Source organism: Gymnoscopelus braueri (genome assembly GCF_963280865.1).
Source record: "Gymnoscopelus braueri genome assembly, chromosome: 20".
Taxonomy (NCBI): domain Eukaryota; kingdom Metazoa; phylum Chordata; class Actinopteri; order Myctophiformes; family Myctophidae; genus Gymnoscopelus; species Gymnoscopelus braueri.
Window position 1 is genome coordinate 39,439,340 of NC_137622.1, and position 18,640 is coordinate 39,457,979.

An 18,640-nucleotide genomic window follows, 5' to 3' on the forward strand; every position below is an offset into this window, starting at 1 on the left:
CTAAACGCCTAAATCAGGGCTTCTCAAAGTGGGGTCCTTGAGGGGGTTCCAGGGGGTCCCCAGCCAAATGTATTATTAATAGTTGGGGACAGAGGGACCCTTAACATGTCTGTAACTCCAAAAGTGTACAAATGGAACCAGATTTATTACATCTTTTTATTTGACTTTTATTTATACAGGTGAGTCCCATAGAGATACAAGATGTGATAGGAACTTTTTTTTTTTTTGGTTCCATTTGTACACTGTCAGAGTTATGGGGGTCCATGGCCTCTAATGCATAGTTACCAAACTAGGGGTTCCTTGAAACGGTAAAGTTTGAGAACCGCCATGTTAAATGCCCAAATTGTATTCATCATCATCGTGTTTTTGTTCCGTGCATTAATGTGTGCATTGTGGGCGTTCATGACTTGTGTGTGGACAGGCGCTCAGGCTGTGTCTAGAGAAGTTCCTGCAGCAGACGGAAACCCTGGCGATGAACGGAGGCAATTCCTTTCATCATCATCATCAGGTTTTGTTGAGGCAGCAGTTGGAAGCACTTGGCAGGGCAGTCTCTGAGCTGCAGGTGAGCATTAGCGTACATACATGGGCTTCACTTAATGCGGCCCCGCAGGTTAATATCGGAATACTGATATATTATTGCAAACATGACCCGCTTTAATTACTTCAGTCAGTAATAGCTTAATGACTGATAATGATTAGTAGCTTAATGACTAGTATTATCTTTTTTTATGTCCAATGTGTTTGTATTTAAGTTCATAAAGTTAACATAAGTATAACTAAATGCATTTGAAATTAAATACAAAAATTACTTTTCAGGATTCCAATAAAAAAATAGCAAAATAGCAGATCTTTGCTTTTTTGAAAAAGTAGCAAAGTAGCAGGTCGGCAAAAAAAGAAGTAGCAGAAATAGCAGCTCTACAAGCTCGGAACGTGTCTCAGTGCGACGCGTTTTGAGCTTGTAGATCGGCTATTTTTGCTACTTTTGTTTGACATAGAATGGCTCGACAGTATATGCAATGTGGCCCTCTGGAGTGAGTGTGGAAATATAGCGGCCCTCTCCATCATCAAAGTTGTATCACCCTGTACGTTATCTACCCATGTTACAATAAATGCAAGGAATCTCCTGTACGCATGTACGTCTGTAATCCACGTATCTCGAGAACCGCTCCACCGACCGACTTTCTCAAGTCGAGTATCAAGAACTCTGCGTGCCCAGTGTCGAGTCGGTCGGATGGGCGGTTGTCCAGAACCGCCAGAAAAGGCTCTGGCCTGGCTCTGGCGAGCTCAGAAGCCCAGGCTTCTAGATCGCCCTGGCTTCTAGATCGGCTATTTTGGCTATTTTTGTAAAGATTTGAAAAAATCGATGCTTCCATTCCTACTCTCTGAGTTATGGTGTCGCTTCAAATTAAAACGTTCAAGAATCACCAATATCGTAATTGTATAGCAGACGTGAAGTCCACGTACCAGCTCTGACAGTGTGATAAAAAAATAAACGCTTCCAGAAACGGTTCAGAATGTGATGGAACTGAATCCGGTTCCTCAATGTTTGAATCCAGTTCCGGAGGATCCCAGCCCTAGTTCCCATTGTGTTTAAGTCAGCCTCTGTCCCACAGGCTTTCTCTTCCTTGGCGCTGAAGATCTTCTCCAGCGACTGCAAGAAGATGTCCGAGGAGATCTTTGAACAGACCATGCCCTCCGGCCGACACTGGAGGGCGCTCAACTACAACAGCGGTAACTTAAAACCAACGGAACAGACCATTTATCATTTTAATTAAAGACTGTCACAATTATTACTAGACCTGTCACAATTATTACTAGACCTGTCACAATTATTACTAGACCTGTCACAATTATTACTAGACCTGTCACAATTATTACTAGACCTGTCACACATAATTGTAATTATTTGAGATAATCGCTTTTTTTTGTTTCAATGTTGCAAAATGTTCACACCTTTTCAAATATATAAAAAAAAACTGAAATATCAGATCTACAAGCTTGTAGATTGTAAGCTTGTAGATCAGCTATCTCTGCTATTTTTACATGTATAAAATTATTTAATATGTCAATAATGTCTTTGTATATTTACAAAGTGTATATTTGCACGATGAGATGAACAGGAATGCCATATATTTCATCTTTATGTATACGTTGCTGTACACACTCTTATAACCACATTTAGGTCAAAATGTATCTAAATGTATCAGAATCTAACTGTCTGGGGTGTTCACAAAGGCCAGTGTAGACGTTAAAATGACCCCAAACATGTTTGAAAGTGAAAATATCACTTTTAGGTTTTCAAATAATTGCAGTGGAGTAAAAAGTACAATATTTGCCTCTGAGATGTAGCGCAAGGAGTAGAGGTATAAAGTATTGAAAAATGGACATACTCAAGTAAAGTAAAACTCATTAATTACTTAACCCATTCAATCCGGGAACGCATCTGTGTCATTTTAGATTTGAGCTAGAACCATTATTTTATACTTTTATACTTTATACTATAACAAATAGTAGATCTACAAGCTCATGGTGCTGCATAGTGCATAGTGCAGCACCATGAGCTTGTACTATGAGCTTGTAGATCAGCTGATTTTTTTTTATCGTGAAAATGTGTGCAAATCTTTGAATATAGTATATATATATTTAAAGCGAACATTTTTAACTCAAATCTTTGCTTCTGGAGGTCCCTGGAACAACATATTTAAAAATGTTCGCTTAAAAAAATATATATTCAAAGATTTGCACAAATTTTACACGATTAAAAAAGAGAATTGCAGATCTACAAGCTCATAGCGTGGCACTATGAGCTTGTATATCTGCAATTTTTTTAATGGCCAAAGAAATATAAAAATGACACAGATGCGTTCCCGGTCTTAACTCATTGAGTGCCTGAATTATTTCTGGCTATTTCTGGCCAGTACGATTTTGATTTTTTTTTTTTTTTTTCATTTTTTTTTTCAAAAACACGTGAAACACGTTAATGGCAGTCAATGTGTTAACGGGTTAATTACTTTGCACCACTGTGTCCTAGATGTTGGCGGCAGCCCCAGTGAGTACGCGTCCGTGGCAGCGGAGAGCGTGATTGGTCAGGTGGTGGAGGCCGTGGCGCCGTTCCCGGACGACGCCCGTAGCCAGGCCCTGAGCGTGACCACCACTGCTTTCATGGAGGCCTGGATGGAGCACATACTCACACACAAGATCAGATTCAGGTAAGGTTTTACTTGACCATTAACTGTCAAAAGAATTATCACAATTTTAATGATCTATCGTTTTTTTTGGGGGGCGTTGAACATATGAATAAAAATGACATTTCTGTTTGCCTCGTCCGCGTACAAATACATATTCATTTGGGTGGTCCTTGACATGAAAATGTATGAGAAACGCTGGTTTAAACAACGTTAGGAAACGTGTGTGTGTGTCTGTGTGTGTCTGTGTGTGTCTGTGTCTGTGTCTGTGTGTGTGTGTGTGTGTGTGTGTGTGTGTGTGTGCCCTAGCCTCGACGACCTGGCAGGATTATGCAAAGGCTAAAAAGTAACTTAGACAGCGTGTTATGTAGACAGATGCCAGGTCATTGTTGACCTGGCATCCTATAGTGTGTATGGTTTCAATGTAGGCTGATGATAGGTTCTTGGTTTACGTATGTATTCGATTATTGGTTTACTTGTGCATTACTTTATTATTAGATGACTATTTCTATGCATTTGATGCAATATTGATGTATTATGATGTATTATCTAGTGTCCTTGCTTACTGTAAATCGCTCTGGATTAAGAGCGTCTGATAAATGCCTAAACTGTGTGTGTGTGTGTGTGTGTGTGTGTGTGTGTGTGTGTGTGTGTGTGTGTGTGTGTGTGTGTGTGTGTGTGTGTGTGTGTGTGTGTGTGTGTGTGTGTGTGTGTGTGTGTGTGTGTGTGTGTGTGTGTGTGTGTGTGTGTGTGTGTGTGTGTCCAGCATCCAGGGAGCTCTCCAGCTGAAGCAGGACTTTGACTCCATCAGAGAGCTGCTCCAGTCGGACCAGTACAGGCTGTCCTCTGACCTCCACCAGCGGCTGCTGAACCTCAGGTATCTGTCCCCACAAAGTACAGTAGAATGTAACCATACATGGGCAACTGGCGGCCCCACCTTCACTTAATGCGGCCCGCAGGTTAATATTGGAATACTGACATATTATTGATTTCAGCTGTTACAATTGCAAACATGACCCGCTTTAATTACTTAAGTCTATATTAGTACCTTAATGACTACTATTACAATTCTATTGTCTTTTTTATGTCCAATGTATTTGTATTTAAGTTCATAAAGTTAAAGGTAGGGTAAGTGATTTGCTTTGGTTAAAATAAGTGTTAAATAGCTCTATATTCTGATTGTACTCATTGCTATAAAGTGTTTGTTCAGTATTAGGAGTCTCCTTGTCTCTCCACCTCTTTAACCCATTGATACCTGGAACGCATCTGTGTCACTTTAGATTTCTTTGGCTATTCAAAAATAGCAGATATACAAGCTCATAGCGCGGCACCGAGTGCCGCGCTATGAGCTTGTAGATCTGCTATTTTTGAAAAATCGAGGGAAAAAAATTTGGGTTTTTCTTTCAAAAAAATGTTAGGATTTAGAAGACATTTCTAGAATCTTCTCAGGTCTTAATGGGTTAATAAACAGAAAATGCATTTTCGTTTCAGTTTCAGTTTCATTTCCAATTTTATCCAACCAGGACAGAGAACTCAATCAGGATACAGATTAAACAAGTGAAATTGGAAGTGATGACACTAAGAAATGAGCAGGCAAAATTTGAACTGGAACACTATACAAATTAAGCTTAAAAATGGGTACTTTCTCCTGATTGGCTGAGATTTTGACACCTACCGAAAAATGTATTTTCTGTTTATGAGCTGGAGAGACAGGGAGACATCTGTTACTGAAAAAACACTCTATAGCAATGATTACTATCAAAATATAGTATTTTAACCTTTTAACAAAATACTTTTTGTTTTAACCAAAAAATATCACTTACCCTACCTTTAACATAAGTATAACTAAATGCATTTGAAATTAAATAAAAACATTACTTTTCAGGATTCCAATTCAAAAATAGAACAAAAAAAAGGATTCCAATAAAATAATTGCAATAATAGCAGATCTACAAGCTCAAAGCTCGTCGCAGCGCGACACGTTTTGAGCTTGTAGATCGGCTATTTTTGCTACTTTTGAGAGACATACATTAGAATGGCGAAAAAAGTTTAAATATGGAGAGAAGTGCTTTCTGCCCGACAACAACAATATGCAATGTGGCCCTCTGGAGTGAGTGTGGAAATATAGTGTCCCTCTCCATCATCAAAGTTGCATCACCCCTAATGTAACCTCTGGTGTCTGCTTGTGTTGCTGTGTCCCCACAGAGTACAGTAGAATGTAACCTCTGGTGTCTGCTTGTGTTGTTGTGTCCCCACAGAGTACAGTAGAATGTAACCTCTGGTATCTGCTTGTGTTGTTGTGTCCCCACAGAGTACAGTAGAATGTAACCTCTGGTGTCTGATTGTGTTGTTGTGTCCCCACAGAGTAGAGTAGAATGTAACCTCTGGTGTCTGATTGTGTTGTTGTGTCCCCACAGAGTACAGTAGAATGTAACCTCTGGTGTCTGCTTGTGTTGTTGTTGTCCCCACAAAGTACAGTAGAATGTAACCTCTGGTGTCTGCTTGTGTTGTTGTTGTCCCCACAGAGTACAGTAGAATGTAACCTCTGGTGTCTGCTTGTGTTGTTGTTGTCCCCACAAAGTAGAGTAGAATGTAACCTCTGGTGTCTGCTTGTGTTGTTGTGTCCCCACAGAGTACAGTAGAATGTAACCTCTGGTGTCTGCTTGTGTTGTTGTGTCCCCACAAAGTACAGTAGAATTTGACAAACATTGAGAGGAAAGGGTTCAGGTTGGAGTTAAAGGGGAATTTTGCCCCATGGTGTTCTTACCTTTTCTATGATGTTATGATATCTTAGGATGAATGGTACAGTAGAAAAATGTCATAACTCCATCCCGGGTCTGTCACAGCTAAAAACGCGCGCCTATGGTCCTTGCGCTAAATCGAATAGCTTTTTTTGTTGTTTATGTGTTGGTGAGATCTGACGTTCATATAGTGACAGAACACAGTGATTGTCTTGAATGCGCCCCACCGGAAGTCTCGCCAAACGAGAGTTCGAAACGAGATTTCGAATCCCGTCTAGCGAGACTTCCAGTCGGGAACCATAGGCACGCGTTTTTAGCTGTGGCGGACCCTGACTGGATCCAAAATATGTTGTTCCAGGGACCCTCCCAGAAGCAAAGATTTGAGTTAAAAATGTTCGCTTTAAAAGAATATAAATTATATTAATTTGCACACATTTTCTAGATTTTTCAAAAATAGCAGATCTACAAGCTCATAGCGCGGCACTCGGTGCCGCGCTATGAGCTTGTATATCTGCTATTTTTGAATAGCCAAAGTGTAAAATAATGCTTTTGAGCTCAAATCAAAAAGTGACACAGTTCCAGGCCTTAAAGGGTTAAGGATTAGGATCAGGCATTTAGTGGTTAGGTTTAGGGGTTTAGGGTTTAGAGCTTTCCCTATTCTCGGCTATTTCTTGCAGTGTTGATTACGTCGACTGAAACTATGACGAAAAATGTTCGTTGACAACTTTTTTTTCACTGACGAAAACTAAATAAAAATGAAATAAACGCTATAAGCTATGATGACTAAAAGTAAGACAATTTTCGTCAACAGATAAAAACTAGACTAAAATGTTAGGGAGGGACTAGAGGAGAAGAGATCCAGTAGAACTAAAAGACGAGTCATTTTATGTTTGGTTGCGCTCGGGTGTTGCTCTCTGAAAATAGCCGATCTACAAGCTCACAGCGCGTCGCAACCAAGTGTAAAATCAGCCATTAAGACGCCATCAAGGCACCGCCAAAATACATTTTAGTCGACTAAATCAACTGTAGATTTAGTATTACTAGACTAAAACAAAAAGAAATCAGGTTACTAAAATATGACAAAAACGAAATGGAATTTTATTCAAAAAGATTTGCTGTCAAAATCAACACTGATTTCTTGGCAATTTTCAGCTATTTTCAATGGCGTCCTAAAATGTTGACACAGTAGTAATACAAACGTGTGTGTGTGTGTGTGTGTGTGTGTGTGTGTGTGTGTGTGTCAGGGTGTTTCAGCAGGTGGACTCGGCAGTAGTGTGTTTGCTCCAGCAGCCTCAGACCAAACCGTACATGCAGTACAGAGGCTGGGGCGCTTTGAGACGATGTTGTGAGTTTGAACACACACACACACACACACACACACACACACACACACTCACACTCACACTCACACTCACACTCACACTCACACACACACACAGAGGCTACCGTAACCAGTTATTCCCATCCTTTTTAATTTACCCCCCATTTGGATGCGATTATTCTTTTTCATCTCTGGGACCCCAATTGTCCCAGTAACAGTACAGATACACTGGCAATGACACAATAGATCACATTATAGATTATGTTGATTATTATCTCACCCACTGGTCTCACTACATATCACAATGTCATCATAGTCCACGGTGCCTCCTGCCTGCCTTCATCTGTCAACCTGTCCAATAACCAATGCAAACGAGAAAGGGCTCAGTGCCGATCCCTGATGTTGGCCAAACCCCCACCGTGAACCTGTCCGGCACTCCTACCGCCAGGGTTGCCAGATCTGCTTGTTAATATTTCCCCCGCAAGATTTGATTTGAAAATAGCCGATCTACAAGCTCACATCGCGACGCGTTGTGAGCTTGTAGATCTGCTATTTTCAAATAGCTGATGTATTATGTTAAAGTGCTCATGTGGCCCATAGTCGCTTCTTTTGGGCTGGTTTTCCTAGACCTGGTTGCTTGTTTCTCTCACAGAATCTGGCAACACTGCCTACCGCACTCCTCGCCGCTGTCACACTGTCCTCATAGACATCCTGCACCATTCCTTCTCTAGCCTGGTAAACCCTCCCTCCGGAAATCTCATTTCCATTTGATTTCAGGAGTGAGTCTGGCCTGATACGCCTTTCTGCAATATTGGCTGTGCTGGAGTTGGGCGGGAGTAATACCGTTGACTGACAACCCCTTCAGCCAATGATAATTTTTCCCCTTCAGCCAATCAGCAGTTCACCAGTCTTAATGTGACGCGACGGGACTTTTGAGACAGCCATACCCAAAATGGGTTGCCTTATTCGGATAGAATGGTGTCACTGCCCGCCCCTACCGGTTCTCTAAATTTTTATTTTTAAATAGGCTTTGTCATGATTAATTGACCACATATATGAAGTTAAACAACTACATTCTATCCAAACGATATCTTATAAGTAAATTCCGTGCCTCAAAATAGAAGTTAGAGAGCTTTTTGAAGTAAAAAAATAGCGGAGAATTGGCCGCACAAGAAAAAGATGGCTGCCGTTCGTGTTTTGGGCTCACTCGAACTCGCCACCTGATTGGCCAACGTAAGCTGTCAATCACAGAACAATGAGCGACGACGCTGATAGGCTCGGCCGTTTGGCATACACAGCCAATATTGCAGAAAGGCGGATCAGGCCAGACTCACTCCAGGAATCAAATAGAAATGAGATTTCCGGAGGGAGGGTTTACCAGGCTATTCCTTCTCTGCCACATAGATATAGAAACCTAGATACCGCATTGGCCTCTGCAGTTCATTGGAGCGACCTGTATCGGTATCGCGACACAAGGCTCTGGCGGCCGCCATAGAAGGCAAGCTGCCTCTCAAAGTGACTACTGGCCAATCACGGCGTGTTAACTACTGACCAATCGCAGCGCGTCTAACTGACTTGTTGCTGCACGGCTGCCTCTTATAAAGGGTTATATGGGCTGGGTTACGAAAAGCCCCGCCCCCCCCCACCTGCCTCTGATAGGCCTACCCGAACGTCCCCCTCTGTGACACACGCGGATGTTTGCCTTCTCTAAAATGGCGCCCGAAATACAGATGCCTCAGGGCCGGAAGAGGCGTCTACCTTTTATATGCCTTTGCCATAGAGTTAAAAATAATAGAGAGGGCACCGGAAATCCCCTCCCATCCACTTGCATTGAGTTGCTCACACAGCGCATGGGCCGAAATCACCCCTTCTTCCGGGTTGTGAAATGTGGTGGGCGAGGCCTATTTTGGGGGCTTCTGCCCTCCATTTTGCGTCACAGAAGCGCGCAGCCCCGTGCGCAAGCTCGTGCGCACGCTCGTGAGTCGAGCCCATTGGTCGAAACCCGTTTTCGCTCGTTTGTGACAGTGGCCCAAGCTGCAGTACCTCAAATGGCCAGCATGTCCATTCCGCTTCAATGAAACCACTGGGTTCTGGGGGCTTGGTCTATGCTCTGCCACTCCTGACTTCCTCATGCCATGCCACACCCCCCTCCCTTTGCACCCTATCATAGGCTTTTTCTAGGTCCTCAAAGACGCAGTGTAGCTTCTTCTGGCCTTCTCTGTACTTCTCCATCAACGCTCTCAGGGCAAACGGTTGCGTCTGTGGTGCTCTTCCTTGGCACAGTGGTGGAAAGTAACTAAGTACATTTACTACTTAGTTAGTTAGTTACTTATTTTAAGTATTTCCAATTTTCAATACTTTTACTTCTACTCCACTACATCTCAGAGGCAAATATTGTACTTTTACTCCACTACAATTATTTGAAAGCTTTAGTTACTAGTTACTTTGCCGATATAAATTATGATATTATAAAACATACATTAACCACTTTAGCCCTATTTCATAGCCGATCTACAAGCTCACAAGCTTGTAGATCTGCTATTTTCAAACATTTGAGTACTTTTACTTTTGATACTTTGAGTATATTTTGATGCAAATACTTTTTTACTTTTACTCAAGTAACATTTTGAACACAGGCCTTTTACTTGTAACAGAGTATTTTTATAATGTGGTTTGCTACTTTTACTTAAAGGAATAGTTCACCCAAAAAATTACTTATTTTCCATCAATTACACACCCCATGAAGCCTTGAATTCATGGAGATGTTTTTGCTTTTGACACATTCCTAAGCCAATAATTTGATGACCGGGTGTATTTCCGGTAGGAGACTTAAAGAGACTCCTTTGAGTCTCCTACCGGATACAAAAAAATCTCCATGAATTCAAGGCTTCATGGGGTGCGTAATTGATAGAAAACAAGTAATTTTTTGGGTGAACTACTCCTTTAAGTAAAAAAAAAATTGTACTTTTTCCACCACTTCCTTGGCATAAACCCATACTGCTGCTCGCTAATTGTCACCTCTCCTCGTAGCCTATACACGAATCCACGGAGCGCTGCCCTGGGCGCAGCCATTGCTGCGGTGTCGACGCTCCACGGACGCGACACCGCAGCAATGGCCGCCTACAGGCAGCTACAGGCAGCGCGTCTGTGGATTCGTCTATAGCTTCCACTACTCTCTCCCATGCTGTGGCTCATCAGCTTTTATACCTCTGTAGTCACTACAACTCTGTACATCCACCTTGTTCTTGAACATCGGTACCACTATACCATTTCTCCACTGTTCAGGCATCTTCTCGCCTTCCAAGATTGTGTTTAACCCATTAAGACCTGAGGTCGCTTCTAAACATTTTCTAAATCCTAACAGTTTTTCGGAAAAAAAATTAAAAAAAATAATTTTAACGATTTTTCAAAAATAGCAGATCTACAAGCTCGTAGCGCGGCACTCGGTGCCGCGCTATGAGCTTGTATATCTGCTATTTTTGAATAGCCTAAATAAATCTAAAAGTGACACAGATGCGTTCCAGGTATTAATGGGTTAACAGTCTAGTAAGGAACTCCACTGCAGTCTCTCCTAAACATTTCCACACCTCCACCGGTATGTCGTATGGGTCTGCCTTCCCTTTTTTCATCCTCCTCATAGCTCTGCCCTCACTTCCTCCTTCACAATCCCCCTCACTTTCTGGTTCACTCACTACCCCTTCATCCTCCACCCTTCTCTCTCTCTCTCTCTCTCTCTCTCTCTCACTTTCTTCATTCGTCAGCCCCTCAAAGTACTCCTTCCATCTTCTCACTGTCTTCACTTGTTAGAACATTTCCATCTCTATCCTTTATCACCTTAACCCATTAAGACCGGGAAGGAAAGGCATCTGTGTCATTTTAAGATGTCTTTATAGCTATTAAAGAATCACACCCAGTGTGAAGTGGGCGGTGTGGTCACAGTGGTCATCACAGTGATGGAAGTTCACTTAAAGGTGTAGTGAAATGAAAAATATGTTTTTCACACTTTTAGAGCATATCCGTGGTCATCATATGGGCATACCTAACAATAGATGCCAAAAAATTTAAAAAAAAAACATTTTTGTGTATTTTTATATCTAAAGTCCCTAAAAAGGCAATCTTAATTACTTCCTGTAAACGAAAACGTGCTGCGTGATGACATAACGCAGCCTTCATGAATATAAATGAATCTTGATTACATGCACCTGTTTGATTCCCATAGCTTCACGTTCTTCAAACACAGCTGATTTTAATTACAGAGATACTCCGTTTTTAATCTCATTGAAGATGAGTGTATTACTCATTTTAAACTTCATCTGCACACTAAAATATGTATCTGAAAACATTATAGGTTAGAAATAAGCCAGGTAGTAGCAAACGTGCTTCACTGGCCGTCTCTCTCTCACTTGTAAACAAACACTAGCCGTGTTGCGCACGGCTGAAGTGATTGAGATCCAACGTCCCATAGCCTGAAGGGATGGGACCTTCTGATTGGTTTAGAGTCGGTTGAGCCGACGTTTCAGACTGAACCTTCAAAATAAAATGACCGAAAATGTCACTGCAGTGCGCCTTTAAAGAATGGTGGCCAATCACAGTGCAGCGAATGTCGATGTCCAAACCTCACATATAGGGGCGGTTGCACCGCCCAAAAATCACACCCAGTGTGAAGTGGGCGGTGTGGTCATCACAGTGATGGAAGCTCACTTAAAAAAAAAAGTTTTTTTTTTTTGTGCATAGTCCTATTTATAGGTTATACATTTCATCATGTGTCTCGCTAGCCAATCACAGTGCTGAATAGAGTCAGCCAATAGAGTCAGCCAATCACAGTACAGCTAGGGGTGTACTAATGCTAGGGGTGTACTAATTATGAGCCAATCACAGTACAGCGAAGGGTGTACTAATGAGGTGTCCCAACCCCACGTATAGGGGCGGCTACACCGCCCAAAAATCCCACCCAGTGTGAAGTGGGCGGTGTGGTCATCACAGTGGTCATCACAGTGATGGAAGCTCACTTTTTTAAAATATATATATTTTTTAAGTGCATAGTCCTATTTATAGGTTATTAATTTCATCATGTGTCTCGCTAGCCAATCACAGTGCTGAATAGAGTCAGCCAATAGAGTCAGCCAATCACAGTACAGCTAGGGTTGTACTAATGTATGAGCCAATCACAGTACAGCGAAGGGTGTACTAATGAGGTGTCCCAACCCCACTTATAGGGGCGGCTACAACGCCCAAAAATAGCAGATCTACAGGCTCATAGCGCGGCACCGAGTGCCACGCTATGAGCTTGTAGATCTGCTATTTTCGAAAAATCATGAACATTTGTGCAAATATTTGATTAATATTTGATATAAGCGGACATTTGTTACTCAAAGCTATGCCTCGAGGGGGGAGGGGGTCCCTAGAGCAAAATATTTTTACAAATGTTCGAAAATATGAAAATAATTGCACAAATGTTCACGATTTAAAAAAAAAAATAGCAGATCTACAAGCTGATAGCGCGGCTATGAGCTTGTAGATCTGCAATTTTTTAATAGCCAAAGAAAATGACACAAATGATGCTTTCCCCAGAAAAACGCTCCACTCATGGCACATGTAAGGGTCCATTTGATTCCATTTGTACACTCTCAGAGTTACAGACCGACCTTAAGGGTCCATCTGCACCACTGGTGGACCCCAGACCCCATGTTGAGAACCATGAGAGGACGTAACTTGTAACGCGCGCGTGTGTGTGTGTGTGTGTGTGTGTGTGTGTGTATGTGCGTGTGCAGGCCCTGGCACCAGCAGCAGCAGCAGTAGCATGGAGGCAGCAGTAGGGGGCAGTATCACCAACCTGGAGAGCATGGAGGGGGAGGGTCTCACCCAGTCTGGCCCTGCTGCCTCGTTAAGCTCTGACCCCGCCCTCACTGCGGCCACGCCCCCGGGGGCGCCCTACCTCGCTCCAAGGTATCCAACAGCGATCCACTTTAGTTATAGCACATTTAACCGCTTAAAGGTTCAAATGTTATTTAGGTAACAGGTTAGTTAGACAGATGTGGTTAGGTTCATTGCTTACCTGGTATCCTGTAGTTTCAATGTAATCATTATTATTTTTTGATAGTATAGAGCACCGAAGTCAGACGTAATTTACACATCCTACCTGGTTCTCGGTTTTCCACCCCCCGTTCTGAATCCCCATAGACGTCTTTAATATCGCGTGTGTTCCAAAAATAAACAAATGACCCCGGCGCCGGCGGTTTGACTCTTATGGATATGAAGTTACTTCTGCCGAATTAGTTACATTTTCGCCAGAAACAGACTGTATCAAATATGAGTGACTGACGATCATAAACGATACAGAGACACCTCCCTGACAATATCGCCGGGACAGTTTGTTTATTTTTGGACCACAATTCTTATATGAGACGATTCTAAGATGACCCAATGTTATTCTCCATAGAGAAATGACTTTACGAACCAGGGGATGAACGAGTGACGTCAGGACTTCTGTGCTCTATATTGTTTAGACCAGCGGTTCTCAAACTATGGGTCGCGACCCAAAGTGGGGTCACGGGAAGGTGCCGTTGGGGTCGCGCATTGGCAACCGGGGGGGGGGGAAATGTAACCAAGAAAAAGGTGGGGTTGCCGCGAACAACGTGAAGAGAACGTCTACTTGACTCCTCACCCAGCTCCAACCGACCGAGAACCAGCAGCAACATGAGACAACACGCACGACTTCTAATCGAGAGGGTATGAATACATGGACCACCACGGGTTCATTTGGTTGTATTTGTACCCTCTCGGAGTTAAATGAACACTGGCAAATGGCCGTTGGAGCGGTCCCTGTGCATCGTCTATCTGTTGAACTTGTGTATATGGATGTGCCTGCAAACAAAAGAAGCCTCCGAATCAGCATTTAAGTCAATCCCGCGCCGTGACACCTAGGGCTGTCACAATTATTACATAATCGCCTAATCGCAATTATTTGAGATAATTGCAATTACTTTGCATAATTATCATAATCGTATCCATATTGAAACATTTTCATACATTTTCAAACATTTTCCAAAAATAGTAGAATTAGCAGATCTACAAGCTCACAACGCGTTTGTGACTCTTGTTCGAAGCTTGTAGATCAACTATTTCTACTATTTTTTAAAAGGATTGAATTATGTCAGTAATTTCTTTGTATATTTCAGTTATTTGTCATATCTGCCCCAGGTGTGTAATATTTTTTTTATTACTAAGCCTAAAAGGCAAACAGAAATGTAAGTTTTTATTCATATATTCCAACGCCAAACACACAATTCCATCCTTAATCACAATTATTTGAGTGACATTTACTCGTCAACTTAAATGTGTGATGGTAACAGCGAGCGGGGAGGTCCTGCTCACACAGTCAGCCAGTAGCCTACTCTGCTCTGCACCGGCCGGGATGGAGGAAAACAGACACAGATACAATCGTGAGCTGGATTAACCCTTTAACACATACAGTGCCAAGATCGCATCGATGCGTTCTTTCAAATCCAACGCTTGAGTGCCAGGATTCCAAAGAACGCATTGATGCGTTCTTTTGAATTTTCCTTGTTTAATCTGTGATGGCACGGTCCTGTTTATTTCTCATCAACACTTTCGTTTTCCACTTACGTCACACTCACCCGGAGCCGGATGTTAAAAAAAAAATTGATTTCCGGGTCACATTGTTTTTCTCCGGTGATTTTCGGCCAGAATAAGGAAAAACATGTTTTTTCACACGGTATAACGAACGGACAGCTCAACTCCTATTTTCTTTGGTCCGGGTGACTAACAGTCATCGTCGTACTGTATCACATCGTTTTCAGGCCGATCAGCGGGCCAGAGATTGTCGAAAACGTAACATCCTGTGAATGACCGGATATGGCGTGGGCCTGTTTGGGAGGGGGCGAGCGAGGTGATCAATGTTTGGATTTGCTGCTCTCTACTGGTGGAACTGTCGTAGGTGCTTGACATCACAATCAGAGAATGTATTTGAATGAAAAATTACAAAACAAAAAAATTAAAAAACACGCAAATTGCTGGCACAGGGGTGAGTACATTATGAATAAACTCTGGCAGTCAATGTGACTGGGAACGCATCTGTGTGTCATTTTGATAGATTTCTTTGGCTATTCAAAAAGTAGCAGATCTACAAGCTCATACTGAGTGCCGCGCTATGAGCTTGTAGATCTGCTACTTTTTGAAAAATCATGAAAATGTGTGCAAATCTTTGTGTGTATATATATATATATATATATATATATATATATATATATATATATATATATATATATATATATATATATATTATTTTTTTTAAAGCATCATTTGTAACTGAACTCTTTGCTTCTGGGGATTCTACAAATGTCTTTCTACAAAACAGTTTTTTGAAAAAACCATTTCATGTCAAGGACCCCCAAAATTATATGTATTTGGCCTCGAACCAAAATGTTCAATTAAAAAATATATATATTCAAAGATTTGCAAAAAAAAAAACATGATTTAAAATAAATAGCAGATCTACAAGCTCATAGCGCGGCACTGGGTGCTGCGCTATGAGCTTGACTATATAAAAGCTTGAGCTATATAAAATAATGGTTAAAGTGGTTACATAGATCCTGGTTCCCGGTCTTGGGTTAAGAAACTCTGTTGGTTCTGGCAACATATTTTGGCTAAATATGCTTCGGTTTACAAATGCGTGCACAGAAACACTTCCGTTGCTTTTATTGATATAGCGTTTCAGTGCCCCGAGCTGGACTTAGTTTTTATTGAAACATTGTGTTGTTTATTTCCTTTCTATTAGTGTTTATTGAAACATTGTGTGGTTTATTTATTTCCTCCCTGACATGTGTTTGCAGTTCAGCCCTGGGTCCGGCTCAGCAGGAGTGGTTAGACCTCCGAATACACAGTGGCGCCCCGCGCTGGAGGTTACCGGGACTGCAGTGTCTGTCCAAGTCTGAACCTTGAAACGTCATCAACCCACGACATCTACCTTAAAACTACAAGTTGCACCTTTAAATGGACTTGTTGGAACTCTGAAATCCATACCAAATCCATCCAGACCTGAATTAGTCTGGATTAAAACCAAAGACTTATTTTAAAATGCTTCTCTTTTTATTTTTTTTGAGCCATGAAGATGTAGACAATGAAAGAAGGTTCTACAAGTAAGCAATACAATATTATTGTTTTACAAACGAGTGCTATATTATTTTCTTTCTTATGGTAGATGTTTTTAATATATTCACAAAGCTGCTTTTCTTTCTGTGAGCAGTACAATTATTTTGTGAAGAGATTTGTGTATACTGAGTACAAATATTTTGTGCATATTTTTTACTGATTAACAAATATATTAGAGTATTTGTATTATGCATTGTAGATTCTGCAGTGAATGAAGAAGACAATGTAATTCACTTGACAAACAGATTTAAAAAAAAAGGCAAAGGATCCAGGCACTCTGTGTAAAAAGGAGGAACCGCCTTTAATAAACATAATAATAATAATAAATATAGCTGCACGCAACGATACGGGGGCCAATGAATGCAACTGGAAATGTGGAAAATGCAATATATGCAACAAGCCATAGAAACAGAATTGATTGAACTTGAGAGAAAGCAGCATTTTTTCGGCTTTGAGCTCACGGGTAGAAATGGCAAAAAATTGTGTGTGTGTGTGTGTGTGTGTGTGTGTGTGTGTGTGTGTGTGTGTGTGCGTGTGTATTATCACATGACCTAGTCACTTTTCTTGGTTTTCATAGACCTCTAGCAGCACTTTCACCCCACGCTCTACCAGCCTGGTAAAGCCCCTCCCTCCGGAAAATCTCATTTCCATTTGATTTCGGGATGGAAATGAGATTTTCCGGAGGGAGGGGCTTTACCAGGCTAACGCTCTACCAGAGCAGACAGCATGTAAACACTGTAAACACGCGTAAATACATTCTGCATCTCGGTTATGAAAAGACCCGGCCCCGCCTGCCTCAGATTGGCCAGAGCTCGTTGCCTTGTCAACAACTTGGCAACGCCCCCTTCTCCTCTCACATGAGCTAGCCTCGTTCCCAGCCTCTCTCATCTGCGAAGAGAAGAGCCTGGTGACGACCTAAACCAGCGAGTGTCCCGGAAGTCCTGAGTGGACAGGATTTCCGTCGTACGTGTTTCCCCCGGAAACGATATTTTTTGACCATTCACAGCCCTCGTTTCATTCACGGAGAATGTTAACAGATTTGTAAAGCATCAATGGCCAGGTTTCCCAAACGAATTTGGGCTCATGCGCAGCCTAGAAGCTGCGTAAGAGCCTCCACGCACCTGCGCAGTAGCAACCCCGCCACGCACTGTCTTCGTTAGTAGCAGCTGTGTGTGCCCAACGTGCCATCTAAACTGGCTTCAGGAAGCACCATCGTCGTAGGTTCTCATTACGTGTGTGCTAAAACTACATTCGTGAGACAGCATAGACGTAAAGACCTCCTGGACGAAGTCTACGTAAAGCCTACGTAAACTACGTAGGGCTGTCATACGCTACACTGCAGTTTAAACACCCTTTGCGAAAGTGAAATGGATCATAAAAATACCAGAGCCAACTGTCAGATGTCCTGAAGCAGTCCACTCCAAATACAACTTTTGAATAATATATTTATGAATGAAATTACAGTGGTGAGTTGACATCTGCAAGGTAAATAAAACACTAAAGTGTCCCCATTATGCAAGTAAATTAAATATACTTAAAATACCAAAAGTAAAGGTATGCAGAATGTCCCATTTCCCAAATTTAATATGTATTAAAATCTTTTGAAAATAGCAGATCTACAAGCTTGTGAAGCGTTGTGAGCTTGTAGATCTGCTAGTTTCAAAAGATTTTTTAACCATTCATAAAAATGGCGAGCGCAACAGCTGTCACTTTGTGAGAGGAACTGGGGACTTTCATCATAACGTTTAACTATAAAACTTCGAAATTTAGGAAACATGTTTAGCTCAGCATCATTTATATACCTTTAGTTAACTTGCCATATGCTTAATATTTTTATCAGACGATCGGATCATCCGTGAGAGTACAATTTGTAAACTTCGGGTTCATGCATAGAGGACCAAGCAGCGCAGCCTGTTATAGGAGGAACTGCTGCGCTGGTTCTCTGTGTAGCCCCCACACTCAAATTAGCACGGGTTCATGCATAGAGGACCAAGCAGCGCAGCCTGTTATAGGAGGAACTGCTGCGCTGGTTCTCTGTGTAGCCCCCACACTCAAATTAGCGAGAAATGGCGTGCAACAGACCTAGCTGTCGAGCTCAGGCTTATTGGCATGACTGGTAACGTGTCGTGCTGACAAGTGGGAGCTTCGGGTTCAATCCCACCTCACTGCTTAACTATATATGCATGAATCCGGTATTTATAAATTTTAGCAAATTAGATCAT

At 41.9% G+C, this 18,640-nt stretch overlaps 3 protein-coding genes across 4 annotated transcripts in view; 2 read left to right on the forward strand and 1 right to left on the reverse strand.

Moving 5' to 3' along the window:
* The window catches only part of ccdc142 (coiled-coil domain containing 142), a 38,755-nt gene extending 22,073 nt beyond the window's left edge, over positions 1–16,682 (forward strand). The window contains exons 5-11 of the mRNA XM_080415300.1: positions 422–562; positions 1,614–1,731; positions 3,032–3,209; positions 3,952–4,062; positions 7,171–7,271; positions 13,019–13,193; positions 16,100–16,682. Coding sequence (XP_080271426.1) covers positions 422–562; positions 1,614–1,731; positions 3,032–3,209; positions 3,952–4,062; positions 7,171–7,271; positions 13,019–13,193; positions 16,100–16,208 — 933 coding nt within the window. The 3' untranslated portion in view covers positions 16,209–16,682. The remainder of the gene's footprint in view (positions 1–421; positions 563–1,613; positions 1,732–3,031; positions 3,210–3,951; positions 4,063–7,170; positions 7,272–13,018; positions 13,194–16,099) is intronic.
* Positions 1–18,640, reverse strand: part of polr1a (RNA polymerase I subunit A) — a 445,779-nt gene that overhangs the window by 158,096 nt on the left and 269,043 nt on the right. The window lies entirely within an intron of this gene.
* The window catches only part of slbp (stem-loop histone mRNA binding protein), a 234,777-nt gene that overhangs the window by 38,179 nt on the left and 177,958 nt on the right, over positions 1–18,640 (forward strand). The window lies entirely within an intron of this gene.